The following is an 18,666-nucleotide window of genomic DNA, read 5'->3' as shown; positions in this document are numbered from 1 at the left end:
GAAACACTTGAATACTGTTTAGTATTGCTTCTAAAGTCTATAAAATTAATAGGAGCCATAGTTTTATTTGTGTGATAGAATAGCACACTGAAGTACATGCAGTTCATATCATTTTTTTTAAATGCCATCTGTATTTACTAGATATCTGTTGCTATGGAACACATTACCCCCAAACTTAGCCGCCTAAAACAGCAAACATTGATTAACTCGTGGTTTCTAAGGGTGGGGATCTGGGGTGGTGTAGCGGGGCGGTTCTGGCTTCGGGTCTCTGGTGAGGCTGCAGGCAAGCTGTTGGCCAGCTTTGCAGTCATCTCCACACTCAGCTGTGCTTGGACGACCTTCTTCCGAGCTTAGTCACGTGGGTGTGCGGGCCTTCTTCATAGGCTGTTGAGCGGTGGTCCAGTCCCCAGAGCTGTCTCAGTGTCATTAGGACTTGGCAGCTGGTTTTCCCCAGTGTGTGTGGTGAGAGAAGCGGGCGGGAGGGAGGGGGAGATCTTGTTGGAACATTCCCCTCCCCCCACCCTGCCCACTTAAAAACTAATCTCATAAACTAGTCTCAGCAGTGGCTTGCCGTTACTTGTGCCTTTCCATTGGTTGTGCCTGTGCCATTGGTAACACAACAGCCTCGGGACATTGTGGGCAGGGATTCCCCAAAGGCATGAAGACCAAGAGGTGTGGGTATCTCTGGGGTTCCTCTTCTGGACAGTCCCAGTGAAATTACAGCCTCAGAGTCTAGGATTAGCATAACTTCTCCAGTACTGCTTCTGGAGAAACCTAGGAACCGAGAAATAATCCAGCTACACCATTTTTCTTGTTGTTTTTCTCCCTTCATTATATATTCTTCTTTAATAGAAACAGATCATGTGGGTTTTTTTTTTTTTTCTTTTGAACTTTATGTCAGCCAGCATTTTATTCTAGTTTTTTTTATTATGGAAAATTTCAAGCTTCGAAAAGGATAAAGAATAGTGTAATGAACTTCTATGTGCCTATCACCTAATTTCCATAATTATCTATTCATGGCCAGTTTTGTTTTATCTTTTTCTGCTTGTTTGTTTGTTTTTTAGGGCTGCTCCCTGGGCATATGGAGGTTCCCAGGCTAGGGGTTGAATTGGAGCTGTAGCTGCTGGCCTACACCACAGCCACAGCAATGCCAGATCTGAGCTGCTTCTGTGACCTACATCATAGCTCACAGCAACGCCGGATCCCCAACCCACTGAGCAAGGCCAGGGATTGAACCCGCATCCTCTTGGATACAAGTCAGGTTCTTTGAGCCACAATGGGAACTCCTAAAAATATTTTTTAAAGTTTTTTTTAAATCATGATCCAAATAAGTCCCACATATTGCAAATTCCATGGTCTTTGTGTTTTAATGGTTAGAGTCTTAGGATTTTGGATTTGAAGATTGACACTGGTGGTTATCCCTCTCCATCTTTTAATACGTGAGAAAATTTGCCATGTGGAAGTTTTTAGAACCAAAACCTTCTGATCTTTAATCTCAGGTGCTTTTCACTTGAAGCAGAACATATTTTCATGGCTTTTGAAAAAAGGTTTTCCATCCTTTGGTTCAGCAGTGGCATGAACACAAATCCTTATCATTTGGACTCTGGTGATCAGACTGGAAGGTTCATAGTGCCTTGATTCCAGCCACAGATCCTGCTTAGGGTGTCAAAATGATGTTGGTAACCACTTCTTCCCCTTCAGTCAGCCTGTTGGAAAGGCATGTGTATACCGTCAGTGGTGCTGACTTTCTCCATAGACATCCTGCCTCACTCCCAGTCAGCTGCTCTCAACCTGCTGAGCTCCTCAATTAGCTTCCAGAGGTCCTGCCTTTGTGTATACTTTTCTGAGTGCATGCAGTCTTTTGCTTATTTTTATTCAGCAATGTAGCCTGGAAATCACTATGTTTCATTTATAGATCTTCAGTCTTTTTATGCTGTTAGATTATTTTTATTTTTATTTATTTATTTTTTGTCTGTTGTTGTTGTTGTTGTTATTGTTGCTATTTCTTGGGCCGCTCCCGTGGCATATGGAGGTTCCCAGGCTAGGGGTCGAATCGGAGCTGTAGCCACCGGCCTACGTCAGAGCCACAGCAACGTGGGATCCGAGCCGCGTCTGCAACCTACACCACAGCTCATGGCAACGCCGGATCGTTAACCCACTGAGCAAGGGCAGGGATCGAACCCGCAACCTCATGGTTCCTAGTCGGATTCGTTAACCACTGCGCCACGACGGGAACTCCTGTTAGATTATTTTTAAAACTTGTCCAGTATTTTGTAGATTTGGCTCTTAGTTTAGGAAGCTTTAAGAAAATGTGGTAGTCCCCCTGTTAGCCGTGGGAACACATTCTGAGGCCCCTAGTGGATGCCTAAGACCACAAATATGACTGAATTCCATGTATACCATGTTTTTTCCTATATATCCATACCTATGATAAAGTTTGATAAATTAGGCACAGTAAGAGGCTGACAACAATAACTAAAAAATAGGACAAGTATAACAATATACTGTAATAAAAGTTATGTAGATATGGTTTCTTTCTCTCAGAATATCCTGTTGTACAAATTTAATGCCTTTTGCATCTTAAATAGACACTTACCAAGCGTGGTAGTTTCATAACTTTTGTAGTTGGAGATGCGATGGCAGAACTGGCATGAATTTCTTTTTCCTTCTTTACCAGTTCATGGATGAAAGATTCGTTCTTACCATGGATCATTAGCAGCCTCAGCATATAACTTTTTTTCCTTTTGTTCCCAAGTTGAGAACTTGTACTTTTTCACTTAATGAAAGCACTTCATGGCTTGGCTTTGGCATATCTGAATCGCCAGCGTCACTACTGTGCTTGGGGCCATTACCTTGGAGATACTACAGGTTGGGTTCCATTCCCCTGTAATAAAGCAAGTATGATATAAAAGTGAGTCACTTGAACTTTTTGGTTTCCCAGTGCATATAGAAGTTAAGTTTACACTGCACCGTAGTCTAATAAGTGTGTGATAGCATTATGTCTAAAAAAGCAGTGTATATACCTTAATTAAAAAATACTGCTAAAAAATGTCAAGGCAATTACAGTAGTATCATCAAAGATCACTGGTCACAGATCACCATAGCAAATATAATAACCATAATGAAAAAGTTTGAACTATTTTGAGAATCAGCAAAATGTGACACACAGTCAGGAAGTGAGCAAATGCTGTTGGAGAAATGACGCCCTTAACCTCCCTGGAGGTAGGGTTGCCACAGCCTTCAATTTGTCAGAGATCAGTATCTTGCAAAGAGCAGTAAAGTGAGGTGCAATAAAACATGGTCTGCCTGTATTAAGTAAGGGTTACTTGAATGCAGGCAGTGTGATACTAAGACAGTTGATCTGATAACTGAGATGGCTACTAAGTGACTAATGCCGGACAAAGGGATAATTCACATCCTGGGCTGGATGGCATGGATGGTGAGAGATTTCATCATGCTACTCAAAACGGCATACCATTTAAAACTTAGGAATTGTTGGCAGTTCCCGTCGTGGCTCAGTGGTTAATGAATCCGACTAGGAACCGGAGGTTGCGGGTTCAATCCCTGGCCTTGCTCAGTGGGTTAAGGATCCGGCATTGCCGTGAGCTGTGGTGTAGGTTGCAGATGTGGCTCAGATCCCGCATTGCTGTGACTCTGGTGTAGGCCGGCAGCTATAGCTCCAATTCGACCCCTAGCCTGGGAACCTCCATATGCAGTGAGAGTGGCCCTAGAAAAGACAAAAAAAAAAAAAAAAAAAAAAAAATAACAACCAAAACTTAGGAATTGTTTATTTCTGGGATATTTTGTTTATTATGTTTGGATCGAGGTTGCTCTGGGTAACTGAAACTGGCGGGTGTGTGTGTGTGGTTACTGTACAGTATTATTACTAGAAGCTTTAGGCAATCATGGTGTTACATGAAATAGCAGATCACTGAGGAGGAACGCTTTGCCTAGCGCTGGAGCAGAGTCTTCACCTGGTGCTATTTGCCTCCTTCCACCTCCTGCCATTGATGGGGCTCGACCCTCCGGCTCTTGGTTGGATTTGGGAGGGTGCCTTGGTTAGGACTTCGTGTTTGACACTTAAAATCTGAAAGGATTCTGAGAATCCCTGGCTCCCCTCAGAGTTCATGATTACAGGTGCGTTTTCCTGTCCCCCACAGGCCCGTCAGCTCATCCTGCAGCATGGCTTAACTCTCAGTGACCTGGACCGACACCCAGAGGTAAGAGAGACGCTGCCTTGGTTTTCTGCCTCCTTTTTTATGGTTGTCACTTGTTCATGGGCTCTGAATATCTTGTCTCATCTAGGAGAAAAGTCAGTTGGTCATACCAGCTTTTCTCCTGGGACTTTGAATAGTAATCCTGGCTGAGGTCACAAGGGGAGAGGTTGTTAATTTTCAAGACATCCCTGTGGTTTAACTGTGAGGACTCAGGAGCCCAGGCCTTGCTGCTGTCCTCGTACAGAAGAGCAGGCCACCCCAGAGATTACCGATAAGAGAAGATAAGAAGCAATCATCAGAGGCAGCCACGGACCTCTGAAAACCGATTAAAATGAAGTTTTATGGTAAAGACCATTAAACACACAGGCAGTCCCCAGGGAACTGAAGTTGGTGAGACTGGGGAGCGTGCCCACAGCTGGCACTTACTGAGCCTTTATTCTCTGCTCGGTGCTGCACCTGGATTAAACCATATTCATCCCTGGGTATCCTCGGGGGATTGGTTCTGGGACTCACTGCAAATACCAGAATCTGATGCTCAGTCCCACGGTTGGCCCTCTAACTAAGGTTCCACATCTGTGGATTCAACCACCCATGGACCATATAGTACTTATTTAGTGGAAAAAATCTGCAAATATGTAGACCTGCACAGTTCAAACAAGGGTCAACAGTATTTAACTTCCAGTAGCTTTGAGGGTGGGTGCCATTATTATGCCATTTTACAGAGCTGCAAAAGGTCCAGAGAGGGCAAGGTGTTTGCCTAAGGCCAAGCTGTTTGTAAGTGGTAGAGCCTGAACAGGAATTCAAGTGCCTCTGTCTCTAGAATGATGCTGCTTAGAAGGATTTTATGGGAAGAGGTAGAGTTTGAGCAGAGCTGTGAAGGGCCAGGTGGCAAAGGCAGGAGAGAACATTCCAGTATTCTGGAAAGGAAGATGGGAACCACGGGGGCAGTTCCAGGCAGGCACGTGAGCAGTGCCCAGACTGACAGGAAAGGTTTCTGGGGTGGGGGCAGGGTGAGGAGGAGCTGTAACTTCATCCTAGGAAAAGGTGGAAGGGAGGGTGCCCGCTGAAGCTTGGTGGGCTCCATACCCGGGCTGTGGCAGGCAGCCTCAATTTGCAACTTGAACTGAATTTGCACCCTGAGGGGTTTTTTTCTTGCTTTTTTTTTTTTTTTTTTTTTTTTTTTTTGTTGTTGTTGTTTTGTTTTTGTCTATTTAGGGCCACACCTGCGGCATTTGGAAATTCCCAGGCTAAGGGTTGAATTGGATCTGTAGCTTCTGGCCTAAGCCACAGTCACGGCAACACAGGATCTGAGCTGCATCTGTGACCTGGATCCTTAGTCCACTGAGTAAGGCCAGGGGTTGAACCTGTGTCCTCTTAGATACTAGTCGGGTTATTTAGCCACTGACACACGACAGGAATTCCCTGCACCTTGAGGTTTTATTCTGCCGTTTAAAAAAACCAAAGTTGAGGCTCCCATATGTCCATGCAGAGGACCAGGAGTGACAAGAAGTGCATGTATCCCTTGATTTCAAACTTCAAACCCTTTCCCATCTTTGGGGGCTGCTTTTGGGGCTGACGGTGGTGCTTCCTGGTAAAGGGGGTGGGCAAACCCAGACAGGTGCTTTGGTGGTGTCAGAGTGGGGTACCTCAGATAATCCAGTTCTGGATCACTTCAGATGTATGTCAAGCCTGTGTTTTTTGCCGCATTAGTATGGAAACCTCTGCATCAGTGTTTCCCAGCCTTTTTTCCCATTATTGCCCACTCCCCAGTGACATTTGAATTCCTCAGATAATTCTGTACTTGGATGTAAAGTTACATTGAGATTGCATGCTCTCAATGATTCCATCTCATCCACAGAGAAGCTCATCAGTGAGTAAAGGGAGTGTAAAGTTGTGGATGAGACCTGGACCAGGCGAGGGTCCCACATTTGTTTCCTGGTTAACCTCCTAGAGCCTCGTTGTTGGACTGGTTAGGTAGGAATAACTGCCTGGCTGATAGGGATGCTCAGGCTTAGCACAGAGCCTCCCCTTAAAAGGCTCTTAGCGGGTTTTAAATCTTTCCTTTCCCTCGTCACAGATTGACCTCGCCATCGATGGTGCTGATGAAGTAGATGCTGATCTCAATCTCATCAAGGGCGGTGGGTGAGTGTCTGCCCGTAAATGCATAGTGAGGTGGAGTGGAGGATAGGATCAGCTCGGTGTCACTGTGATGTACCAGTTCGTTTTTCTATTTAGATGTTGATGGCATCTGGCCAGGGAGCCAGCCTGGCCTTTCCGCTCATTAGTAGCACTCCAGTGACTAGGAACCTGGGCCTCTTCAATGAGATTACTCATCCTTAATAGGTTCTCTGTGTGCTGCCCTCTGCTGATTCAAACTTTAAAAACTGTACAGCCTGGAGTTAAAAACTGTACAGCCTGGAGTTCCCGTCGTGGTGCAGTGGTTAACGAATCCGACGAGGAACCATGAGGTTGTGGGTTCGGTCCCTGCCCTTGCTCAGTGGGTTAAGGATCTGGCGTTGCTGTGGCTTTGGCGTAGGCCAGAGGATACAGCTCCGATTTGACCCCAAGCCTGGGAACCTCCATATGCCGCGGGAGAGGCCCAAGAAATAGCAAAAAGACAAAAAACAAAACAAAAACTACAGCCTAACCACACATACTACATTATTAGGTCTCTAGATGCCGGTGTATCATAATTGCTTTAAAGCTGCTTTTAACCTCCGTGAGAAGTTAGTGATGTATGTATTTATTGCTTTGGAAAACATGTATCGGGTTTTTATTTTATTTATTTGTTTTTTGTCTTTTTGCCTTTTCTAGGGCTGCTCCCATGGCATATGGAGGTTCCCAGGCTAGGGGTCTAATTGGAGCTGTAGCCACCAGCCTATGCCACAGCCACAGCAACTCGGGATCCGAGCCACAGGGATCTGAGCCGCATCTTCGACCTACACCACAGCTCACGGCAATGCCGAATCCTTAACCCACTGAGCAAGGCCAGGGATCGAACCTGAAACCTCATGGTTCCTAGTCAAATTCATTAACCACTGCTCCACAACAGGAACTCCTATATATCGAGTTTTTAAATGTTGATTTGTGGGGTTAAGGAATGGTGAGCTAAAGAAGGTCGAAGTCCTGGTCTCCTGGTTTTCAATGTGCTTAATCTCACTGTGCTCTCCCACTTGATCACCCTGACTGTCAGCTAGGGCAGGTTGCTCAGAGCTTGTCTTTTACTTCTCAAGTCACAGAGCCTCCTTTTCATGCCATGTGCAGATGACTTCTCCTGAGACCCAGGGCTTCCTGGCAGAGGTGTCGTAAGTGGGGTTATGCCCATCCCAGCCAGGGACCATTTCTCGCAGACACAGGCTTGTTTTCCACAGTCTGTGTACTGGAAGCAGCATGTCCTCACTTGGGCTCCTTCAATAGAAAAGTTTATTTCTCACATTTCTGGGAGCTGGGTCTTCTCAGTGTAGCTGCCTGTTGTGGAAGAAGAGAGAAACAGAGGTTTCTGGTGTCTTCTTAGAAGGATAATTATCCTGTCAGACCAGGGCCCCATTTCCATGACCTCATTGAACCACAGTTGCTTCCTTAGAGCCTCCATCTTCCACATACAGTCGCATTGGCGGGGGTGGGGCTGTTTACGGCTTCGAAAAATGAGATACCATGGAATTTGGCGGGGATGGTTAGGGCTTTGAAAAATGAAATACGATGGAGTTTAATAAGAATTAAAAATCAAATTTCATTCCGTGCCAGAATTGCGTGGATTTTGGCCTGAGTTCTCACGTTCAGTTTTTGTCCCACTTACCCCTGTGTTCATTTGCTTCTTCCCCATCCCCAGAGGCTGCCTGACCCAGGAGAAAATTGTAGCTGGCAACGCCAGTCGCTTCATCGTGATCGCCGATTTCAGGTATGAGTGCAGTGTTCTGAGCAGCTCCCTGAGGCCCCGGGCCTCATTTTTAGAGGAGGAGTTAGATGTGGAGGGTTGGCTCTTTAGCTTTCCGAGACTTAGGACAACGTCGTAGGGTTATGTTCTGCTTTTGTGCTGTTTTATGTGTCCATGGGAAGGAGGAGGCAGCAGCTTGTCCCCCTTATTAACAGCACGTCTTCATTTATTACTCATTGCTCCTTGAGGGGAGCCCCAGAAGAAGCAGGTCAAGCCTTGCCCCGGGGCAGTGACTCAGCATGCCTGGTTCCTCCGGGGTCACGTGTGACCTCTGTTGTGGACAGTCTTTGACCAGGTTCTCAGATTCTCCTTCAAGGCCCTGGTGCTGAGTGTGAGCACATTAACTTTAAAAAAAAAAGGAGTTTATTGACAAAATATTACAGCTGTGGGAAGGACAACAATTATTACTGTTCCTCAGACCCGTGTAACCACAAGCCAGTTATGTCTGGTTTTAACATTGTTGTCATATTTACTCAGATCCCTCTTTTCTTAAAGGGTCGAACAGAACCAGTGCACAGCCTGCACACCTGCCCTTGTGCCTTGCCCTGCCCTCTCAGGTCGTGGGTACCCCGGGCCTGAACTGGGTGTGGATCTGCACCGTTGCACTTCTTTCTTTATGTGTGTGGTGCTTTTTGACTCTCTTCCAGGAAGGATTCAAAGAACCTTGGGGACCAGTGGCACAAGGGAATCCCCATCGAGGTCATCCCCATGGCCTACGTCCCAGTGAGCCGCACCGTGACCCAGAAGTTTGGGGGCGTAATTGAACTTCGAATGGCCGTCAACAAGGCAGTAAGTGGCCAAGGAGTTTTCTGGAAGGCATTCCAGGTTCTCAAGGTGGTGTTTTCCTTCATTTTTCTGTTAGGTCTTCTGTGTCTAGACTGGGCAGATGGCTTCTATGTATTTATTTTTCATCAGCTTGTTTATTTTTAGAATGCTGGCTTTATCAGTTTCCGTATTGAAACTCATATAGACAAGACTCTGCTTGATGCAGTGAAAATTCTCTGTCCCTCAGGGTCTGATGCTCTTAGGTGACCTGGTCTTTGTACCTGAGAACTGCTGATTAACACAAAAATTGGGCTTTGGGAGGTAACCCCATCCTCCCCCACCCCCAGGGCGGTGGTGCACAGAAAGGTTTTCAGGTTTCCTGGTGTAATTCTTTTTCCTCCTCGTTTCTCATTCCGTGGTTAAATGAAGTAGAGTTTCTTGGACGATGTGAACTCCTCGCCAAGAACACACTCCAGATACTTGGGCAGAATGTTTCTCTTCAGCTTCGAAAGTGGGTTGCACAGAACTTTTTTTTTCTTACATTTAAATAAATAAGCAGAAGCAATCATCCAAAAACTAACTGTAGTTGCAGTCAGAACTATATAAAAAGGTGGAAACATAACAGGAAAAAAAAGCAACTCATCTGTAATTCTACCCTGATGAACTTTTATTTTGCTGTGTTTTTTTCCCGGCGTTTTGGTGACTTTTTAAGTCATAGTCCCAATCATGGTGGTTGTGCAGAGCTCAGACTCTGGCTCCCTGTGTAGCTGAAAAGCCAAGAAGAGATGGTGGGGGTTCTCTCATGGCTGGGGCCACACAATAGCCCAGCACCTCGCCTTTGTGGGGTTCTTAACTGGGCTCCCACCCCGCCTCCTCCAGTTTGCAGAGGAGTCCCGTTTCCTTGCCCTTGACTGTAGTGTTTTCTGTCACCGTTTGTGATCCTCAACTCTAGAAAGTGCCCAAAGCTGTCGTGGATAAATTAACTAAAATTACTCCCAGCCTGTTTGCTCTAGGACCTGTCTCTGCTCCCTGTCTGCTGATGGGGCTGCCTGAACCCAGGGGGTGCATTGTCTTCGTGTTACTGATGGTTCCTAATGTGAAGCTGTGGGAGTGTTGTACCTTGGTGGTGGTCTCTTCTGTTGCTGTGGGGTGTTTTTTTTTGGTCTTTTTGCCTTTTCTAGGGCCACTCCCTCGGCATATGGAGGTTCCCAGGCTAGGGGTCCAGTCGGAGCTGTAGCTGCCGGCCTATACCATAGCCACAGCAACGTGCCATCTGAGCCACATCTGCAACTTACACCACAGCTCACGGCAACACCGGATCCTTAACCCACTGAGCAAGGCCAGAGATCGAATCCACAGCCTCATGGTTCCTAGTCGGATTTGTTAACCACTGAGCCATGACGGGAACTCCCTGCTGTGGTTTTTCACTCTGATAATAGCTAAGAATCGTGGAGTCCTCACTGTGGGCCCCCACTGTGAGCTCCCATTGTGAGCTCCCACTGTGCTAAATGCTTCCCCATGTGGTTTATAAACTGCCTTATGAAGCATGTTTCATTTTCCCTTTTTTGCAGTTGATGAATCTGAGGCTCACAGAAGTTAATAGCTTCTCTGAGATCTAAACCCTGTGTAGCTTTAAGACTCCAGTTCTGACTCCAAGCTCCTGCTCCTTATTGCTTTGTAGCACTGCCTTCTAGGAAGCACAAGGCGGGGGTACTGGTTAGAACAGGTTAATTAAGTATTGGTCTTTGGTTAGCACTTCTGCTCTTCTACCCCTTTCTGTCCACCTGTATCTACATCCTCTGTAAATGTGGGAAATTGTCTTCTAGGGACCTGTGGTGACAGATAATGGAAATTTTATCCTGGACTGGAAGTTCGACCGGGTCCACAAATGGAGTGAAGTGAACACAGCTATCACCATGATCCCAGGTAACGTGTGCGGTGCTCGCTGAGCCTGGATGCCCATGCCCCTTGGAACTGTCCCCTGCCTTGGGCAGCAGGAGGCATCATGGAAAGAATTTCCTTTATGCAATGGCTAGGGATTTTAACTTAACACTTTTGCTTTTTCCCCTTCTGGGAATAGTCATAGCTCACCCAGCAGCTTTGTTGTTTGGCAGTTCACAGTCTGTTTCAGTAGGGATAGGTCTGGAGCTGACGGATTGTCAGAGGGGCCTGGCCTTGAAATCAGCCCACCCTCTCCCTGCAGGAGCCTGACTGCAGCCTCTTTGTTTTTTGTTTTTCTTTTATTTTTTAAAGTTTTATTGAAGTAGACTTGATTTATAATGTTGTAAAAGTAGGATTGGTTCATTTTTTTTTTTCTTTTTCAGCCACCCTGTGGCATGTGGAGTTCCCGGGCCAGGGATTAGATCTGAGCCACAGCTGGGGCAATGCTGCATCCTTAACCCACTGTGCTGGGCCAGGAATTGAACCTGCGTCTCAGAGCTCCAGAGATGCCTCCGATCCTGTTGTACCACAGTGGGAACTCCTGCAGCCTCTTTGATTTTGGCATGTTCTCTGGGAAAGAGTGACTCTTTCACCCACATGCATTAGGCACCTGCCACAGGCAAGGTGCATGCCACGTGTTATGGGGCATCTCCCGCCCGTGGAACGTAGGGTCTGCCTCAGGAAGAGTTAACAGAGCCTGGAGGGAGCTGTGCCTACAAATAAGACAGAGTGTGGAATGCCAAGAGTCTGGAGTTGCTTCTTCCACAGAGGAGTGGTGACTTCTGACACTGTGCCAAGTGTCTGAAAAGGTCTCGTTTGGTCCTAACTTAATGAGATGGTTATAGAGGAGGACGCAGGTCGAGGACATGTGTGCGTGGCTTCTCAGCACCAAGCTGGGCGCCTTGATTGTCTGCCCTAGACCCTGGCCTTTCAGCCCTTTCCTCAAGAGCCAGATTGGGGAGGGGTCGTGTGACACAAGCGTGCGGAGCAGTGGGGAGCCTCCAGTGCAGCTTGTACTGGGGACCTGGGGCTTGGGAGGGCAGTGGAGAGGTGATTCTGAGTCCAGGCCAGAGGTGGTATTGGGGGCTCCTACGAGGGATTTAAAAGAGGAGGCAGATGTATAAGGTATCCGACTTATGATATTGAGCCACTGAGATTCTAACCGGGAATGTTACACGACATGAAATATTCTTGGGCCAGAATAGGCTGATGGGTCTAATAGATGGGTAAGGTCTTTAGTAGATTGTAGTGTCTGGTCATGGATTCTGGAGCAGACAGCCTGGGTAAGGATCCAAACCCAGGCTCTCTCTCTGTGTGGTTCGTTTCTCTCTCTCTGCCTCAGTCTCTTCTCTGTAAAAGACGCTGCTGTCAGTACCTACCTCACAGGCTTGTTGGGAGGATTAAATGAGTTAATAGGGTGCCCAGCACACAAGGGAGTGTTTGTTGAATGAATACATTGCTAGGAAGAAAGGATACTGTCTTCATCATTAATTAAATGTGCTAGATTAGATTTTAATTTATCCATGCTCTTGGGAATTAAATACATATAAATGTATGAAGTGAAAAATATATAGCCATGTAATAATAAAGAGCTAATTCTTCCAATCGTACTTTAATTTACTATTTTAATCTTTTAGTGACAGTCTTTTTCCAGATTTACTAAGTAAAAGAGATGGGTAGATTTATGCTTATTCTCTCACTTGGTGTTATCTTTTTATTGGAAGAACTATGGAACCAAAAAGGCAGGAGGAAGGGGAGTCTAGAGGTCACGGTTAGTAATAACAGAATTAGCCCCAGTGATCGTGCAAACAAACAGCTCCCCGGTGCTGGCGCTTGTTCCTCTGTAGGTGGATCCTTGCATTGCCCACTCGGTAGCTCTGTTGCACCTGCTTAGACCTTTGTGGGCTTATTGAGACGTTGAGATGTCCTTCGTGAGCACATTTCTCCCATACTTTGCTCTCCACCTCACTGCATCCTGAGAAGCTGAGGGTTTTTTAAGGGATGTAAAGTGAAGGAAATGGCAAAAGAGAGGCTAGATGTTACATTGTTTAGTGCGGTGTCACCAGGGTCATCAGCATGGTCTGTTCTCTGTCTCCTTTTCCTCCTCGGTCTGTTTTAATACTTGCTGCCAGACCAAAATCAGAGGAGAAGCAGGGCGAGTTTCCCTGTCACCGTGCCCTTGTCCATGTGTGTTCGTTTATATGAGGGCCCTTGGCAGACAACTAACTGGATGGAGCTTGGCCTGTCATGCCCTTGGGTGTTCTGCTATTTCCACTGGAGCAGAGAAATCCTGTAGAAGGGCCAGAGCTAGTGGGGTTCTTTCCCCAGGTTCATGTTGCGCCACCCCCGCCTTTTCCACTAACTGGGAGGCGGGTAGGGGTGGGTCTCTCACTCCCAGCAAAACAGTAACCTGAGGAGGGGATGCTCTAAGATCAGACCTTCGACTGCTGCCCTGCATCTCTGCTCTTTCTCTGGGTCTTTTCTGAACCCAGTTTGACTTTCTCTTGGATCAAGTAGAAGCTGTCACTTTGTATATTAATTTTTGAAAAGGGTGGGTCTTGAATGGCCACTTGGCTTACCTGTGGGAGGCCCAGTCTGTGGGCACAGTGCGCTTTCTCCCCCAATGGCTTTCTAGTGCTGGGAGATGATTTTATGTGTTTACATATTGAGGGGGGAGGTGTCTTTGAAAGTGTTAATTTTATTTACCCTTTGGAATTTACATAGTTCAAAACTACAAGTAAACAGGGAAAAGTCCCCTTCCATCCCTCTGCCTTTCCCCGTCTGGAGGCAGGTAGTGCTACCAAAGTGGTGTGTCCTTGTCCTCATTCTGTCATAAACACAGATGAACCCCCGCCCCGCCCTAATTCCTTTTTACACAAGTGGCAACACAGTAGACAGATGTTTTGCTTCTTACTTTTTCCGTCTTGAAGATGATTATATAATGATTCACAGAACACCCCTCCTTGGCATGGTGGAAGATCCTGGGCCAGGGATTGAACGTGGGCCACAGCAGTGACAATGCTGAATCCTTTACTGCTAGGCCACCAGAAAACTTTTTTTAAAATAATTGCATGGCATTCCATTTTATGGCTATCAGGTAACTCATTTAACCAGATCCCCACTAATAGACATTGTGTCCAGTCCTTTGCTTGGAGGGTATTAATAGATCAAGGAGTAAGTGTATCTGGTTTTGCTAGATTTTGCTGAATCACCCTCTGTGGGTGGCACCAGTTTACTCTTCTACTGACAGTGTATGCTGGTGCTACTTCCCTGTCAAACTTTTTTTTTTTTTTTGATAGTTGAACAGTATTAATCTCATTGTAGTGCATTTGTATTTGCGTAAATATTTTCAGTAAAGATTGCTTTACAGCTGTGGTTAGTTCTCATTACTGAACTAGTATACCATTGTGTTTGTGTGAAAAAAAATGTTTGTATAGCCGTTGTACTCTTACAGGCATTTGAGTGTTTCCAGTTTTTTTGTTATTAGTGAAAGTGTTGCTGTGAATATTCTCATACATGTCTTTCGAAGACCATTTATATATATGCCCAATAGTTGCTTATATACCAAGGAGCAGAATTGTTGGATCTTCAGGTATGGATAAATTCAGCTTTGTAAGTTGAAAAATGTTGACAAACATTTTTCTTTTTTTTTTTTGTCTTTTTTTGTTGTTGTTATTGTTGTTGTTGTTGCTATTTCTTGGGCCGCTCCCGCGGCATATGGAGGTTCCCAGGCTAGGGGTTGAATTGGAGCTGTAGCCACCGGCCTACACCAGAGCCACAGCAACGCGGGATCCGAGCCGCGTCTGCAACCTACACCACAGCTCATGGCAACGCCGGATCGTTAACCCACTGAGCAAGGGCAGGGACCGAACCCGCAACCTCATGATTCCTAGTCGGATTCGTTAACCACTGCGCCACGACGGGAACTCACGACAGACATTTTTCAAAGTGATTTTCCTGATTTATCCCCACTGTCAACATGTGGGAGTGTCTTTGCATCCTAGTCAAATTTCATTATACTAATTTTGGTGTGTGGTGGTGTCTTGGTTTAATTTGCACTCCCTTGTGACCAGTTTGGTCACCGCTTTTTGTGTTTATTGTTTATGTTTATTGGCCTTTTGGGACAGCCTCTTTTATGAAGCACCTCTTATTCTTTTACACATTTTTCTACTAGGTTATCTGCCCCATCTTAGAGATTTGGAGACTTTATATATTTTGATGTGGTATATGGATTGTAAATATCTTCCAGCCCTCCATGTAAAAACCTTGTAAGGCTGATAGTGGGACTGAGAAAAACTGGGAGTAGGGGCACTTAGAATAATCACAGAGGGCCTCTTGGAAAAGATGGCTGGTCCTCTGCTCTCTGCATGATAGAGAAGAACCAGCCCTTTGATGTGCTCAAGGATGACTAGACCAAAGGCAACAGCTTGACACATTTGGGTACAGACAGACAGGATGGCAGTGGACAGGACTGCAAGAAATAAAAATGATCAAATTCGCTTTTCATTGTCATGCGGGAGGGAAGGCTTCAGATTTGTCACTTGTCCAGCATGACTAATGGCCGTTGCTCCAGCTGACTGTGTGATCCAGCTTCTCGCCTTGCCTTGGGGAGCCGACACTGAACTCTTCCTTCTGTCCTTCGTCCCACAGGCGTGGTGGACACGGGCCTGTTCATCAACATGGCTGAGAGAGTCTACTTCGGGATGCAGGATGGCTCAGTGAACATGAGGGAGAAGCCTTTCTAAACCGAAGCTGCAGGAGCAGGGTGTGTCCACCCCACGTCCCCAGCCCACCGCCGAGGCACACCTGCCTCCCCAGGAGCCTTTGCCTTAACGTCTCTGTGCCAGGTGGACAGCTTGGCAGGGTGGGGGGTTGGAGGTTAAATCTGGTCTTCTGAAGTATTATTATTAATTATCTTTTTAAAGAGAGAAATATAAACATATATATTTTTACTATTAAAAATACTCAGTTTTTTTTTATAAAGTAGAACTTGATTTCATGTTTTATATGAGACATTTACCAAAAAAAAGAAAGAAAAGAAAAAAATGAAGGAGGACGACTATCTTTTAAAAACCTTTTAACTTGAGCCTGCTGGTTAAGCTTCTGAATATCGGGACTGCTGAGAGATGTAAATCAGATTTTTCTTTAAGCTGGTGCAGTGCAGGCCCAGCCAGCAGTGATCCCCTGAGGCCTTACTGGAAACCTTGGAGTTTGTTTATTTTTCTACCACACTGTTTTGTTTTTAGTTTTTTTGTGATTACGCACAATATGTGGTTAATGTGTTTGAAGATGTGAATTACGGAAGTCTGGTGAGAGTTGGGGTGGGTGTGTGGTGACTCAGAATGTGTAAACCATCGGGTAGATGGGGGGTTCTTTGGCTGAGATCAGGGGGTTCATTCAGACCCCTGTTGGTGGAAGCCCTTGGCCAGAAATACTTGCCAGTACTGCCAAAGCACTGCTGTGAAACACCTTTAAATGATTGTCTTTTGGTTGTTAATATTTTGTTGTTGTTGTTCCTTTATTCTTACTTGCATGATTTGGCATCAGAATTTGTTACCTCTGTATTGTTTGAGGGTTGAAATAAAACAGTATGGTGCCATTTTGACTCTTTGTCATTCCTTGGAATTTGTGTTAGTTTTGCAATAAGATTGGAATCAATTTTGCTCATCTAGTTTATATCGGATCTTTGATAAAGAATGGAATTCACTCAAGAAATCTGGAGCCAAAGAGTGGATAAATATTTCCTTTATTTCTGAGAGAACTCTACATCAGTTTTATTCCATAGACCTTTGTCAAACAAGACATTTTCTTATTCATAGAGGATAACACAGGAGTTCCTGTCATGGCACAGAGGAAACGAATCCAGCCAGTATCCATGAGGATGCGGGTTTGATCCCCTGGCCTTGCTCAGTGGGTTAAGGAGTCCATTGCCGTGAGCTGTGGTGTAGGTCACAAGTGTGGCTCTGATCCCGCATTGCTGTGGCTGTGATGTAGGCCATCGGCTATAGCTCCGATTTGACCCCTAGCCTGGGAACCTCCATATGCCTTGGGTGTGGCCCTGAAAAGCAAAAACAAACAAACAAAAAAAACCCCACAGAGGATAACACAGCTGAACAAAGGTCACAAATGATCTAAAAGTTTTACACCAGTCAGACCTTTAGTGATAGAAGCTGACAAGCAGGAAAATGGGTAACCTGACTTTCCTCTGGATTCTCGAAGTCTGTGATTGGCACAGTGTGCCTGATGAGCAGTGAACCGTCCAGAAAGCCTCATAGACGGGAAAGGCCATGATCAGCTCAGCAATGATTCCGGATGGGACTCAGGAATCCATCCTGTTGTGAAGGTGTTTATGCTGAGGGCCTAACCACCCTGTCCCTGTGCTGACTTGGCACAATCCTTGGATAGTCCTTTCACTTGCCTTGCCCTCGGCTTGGATTTTAGCTACCAGACTTATTGGCATCTAAATTCCAGCTCAATCCAGTTGCAGAATAAAAGTTAATCAATCAGAACTGAGCAGTGAAGAGGCTTTTCCTTGCTGAATTCCTTCTGTTTCTCTTTGCTCTCAAAGGCCCTTTAAAAGTAGTTGCCTCACACATTGTTAGGAAACCTGTTGCTGGGAGTGCTTTATGTTTCAAGACTGTTTAGATCTGGAGTTCCCTGGTGGCTCAGTGGATTAAAGATCTGGTGTCTCTGCAGTGGCTCGGGTTGCAGCTGTGGCATGGGTTCAATCCCTGGCCTGGGAATTTCCGCATGCTGAGAGTGCAGCCAAAAAAAGAGGGCCATTTTAGTTTGGATGGTAGGTATTTTTGCACAAAAATTTTAGCTGAGAAAACTTGATAAAACTGATTTTTGAAATGATCCTTTAAATCTCTTCCATTAAATTTAGGGATAAAGATAAACAACCAAGTTAAACTGGGTTTCTGAAAAACACCTGCATGCCCCCACAGCACATGTAAGTACTCAGCAGGTTTCATAGGCAGTCACACCTGTGACCCAGTGCAGTTCCCTTAAGTGTGAATAGGAGGTTTTTCTTTTCTTGAAGAAAACAAAACACCTGCTGTGCTTTAGGCACACGTACAGCAGTTTGTTCTGGTGGTAAATTTTGATTTAAGTGTCCTCAATAAAACTTAGTAATGTGATTTGTTGGAGGGACACAATTTGTAGGCTTGTGGTCAGTCTGAGGGGCAGAGGGCAAGCTGCAATTTTGGTATTTGGAAAAGGTTTATAACCAAGTTAAGCTGCTACATTTCTGGGAGGCATTGAAGGGGAAAAATCACATGATTTGAATCAAATCTTTTGAGTTTTGGTTTCAGCTAGAGCATGTCAAGGCTTGATACTCTTCTATCATCAAGTCTTTTCTGTGTCCCTATCATGTGCCAGTTCCTAATAGGCTCTAGTGGAGGGGGCAGAGACAAGTAAGACACCTCCCATGCTCCAGATGCTTCCAGCCTTTTGGGCAGAACGGCGACCAAGATGTCAGCACAGTGGGGGAGAGGGGCCACGAGGTGGGGAAAGTAGCAATCAGGTGACTGAGGACAGACCCTTACCTGTCATAACTTCTTGGGTGCCAGATGCCATCCTGGGCCTTTGGTCAGTTATCTCACAGCAACTTTATGGCACCTACTCTCATCCTTTGTGAAGTGGGAGACAGGCTCAGTTTAAGTTACTTGTTCAGGTCATACCCTGGAAAACAGGCCAGACTTCTCTGGTTTATTGAAATTCCAGGTGGTTGTAGGATTCTTGAAGGGTTTGTGTTCCTTGGTTGTATCCATCGTTTGTCACTTGAATTGCAAGTACCTGGTGTTTTGT

The 18,666-nt window shown here is 45.6% G+C and overlaps 1 protein-coding gene across 5 annotated transcripts in view; it reads left to right on the top strand.

Moving 5' to 3' along the window:
- The window catches only part of RPIA (ribose 5-phosphate isomerase A), a 31,099-nt gene extending 14,643 nt beyond the window's left edge, over positions 1-16,456 (top strand). Inside the window, exons 4-9 of one of the 5 annotated variants that reach the window (XR_014839307.1) lie at positions 4,161-4,220; positions 6,295-6,359; positions 8,047-8,115; positions 8,799-9,883; positions 10,154-10,842; positions 15,508-16,456. Coding sequence is in view for 2 of the 5 variants with exons in the window: in XM_085015314.1 (XP_084871440.1) it covers positions 4,161-4,220; positions 6,295-6,359; positions 8,047-8,115; positions 8,799-8,940; positions 10,743-10,842; positions 15,508-15,602 (531 nt within the window). In the remaining 3 variants the exon portion in view is untranslated. 5 annotated transcript variants of the gene reach the window in all.
- The last annotated feature ends 2,210 nt before the right edge of the window (positions 16,457-18,666 follow it).

This window comes from Sus scrofa, chromosome 3 (assembly GCF_054392235.1).
Source record: "Sus scrofa isolate SSC_HxYL_T2T_F1_AM1 chromosome 3, Sscrofa_HxYL_maternal_Yorkshire_Landrace_v2.0, whole genome shotgun sequence".
NCBI classification, from domain to species: Eukaryota; Metazoa; Chordata; class Mammalia; order Artiodactyla; family Suidae; genus Sus; species Sus scrofa.
Note: the sequence above shows the minus strand (reverse complement) of the source record. Positions and strands in the feature narration are given on the sequence as shown.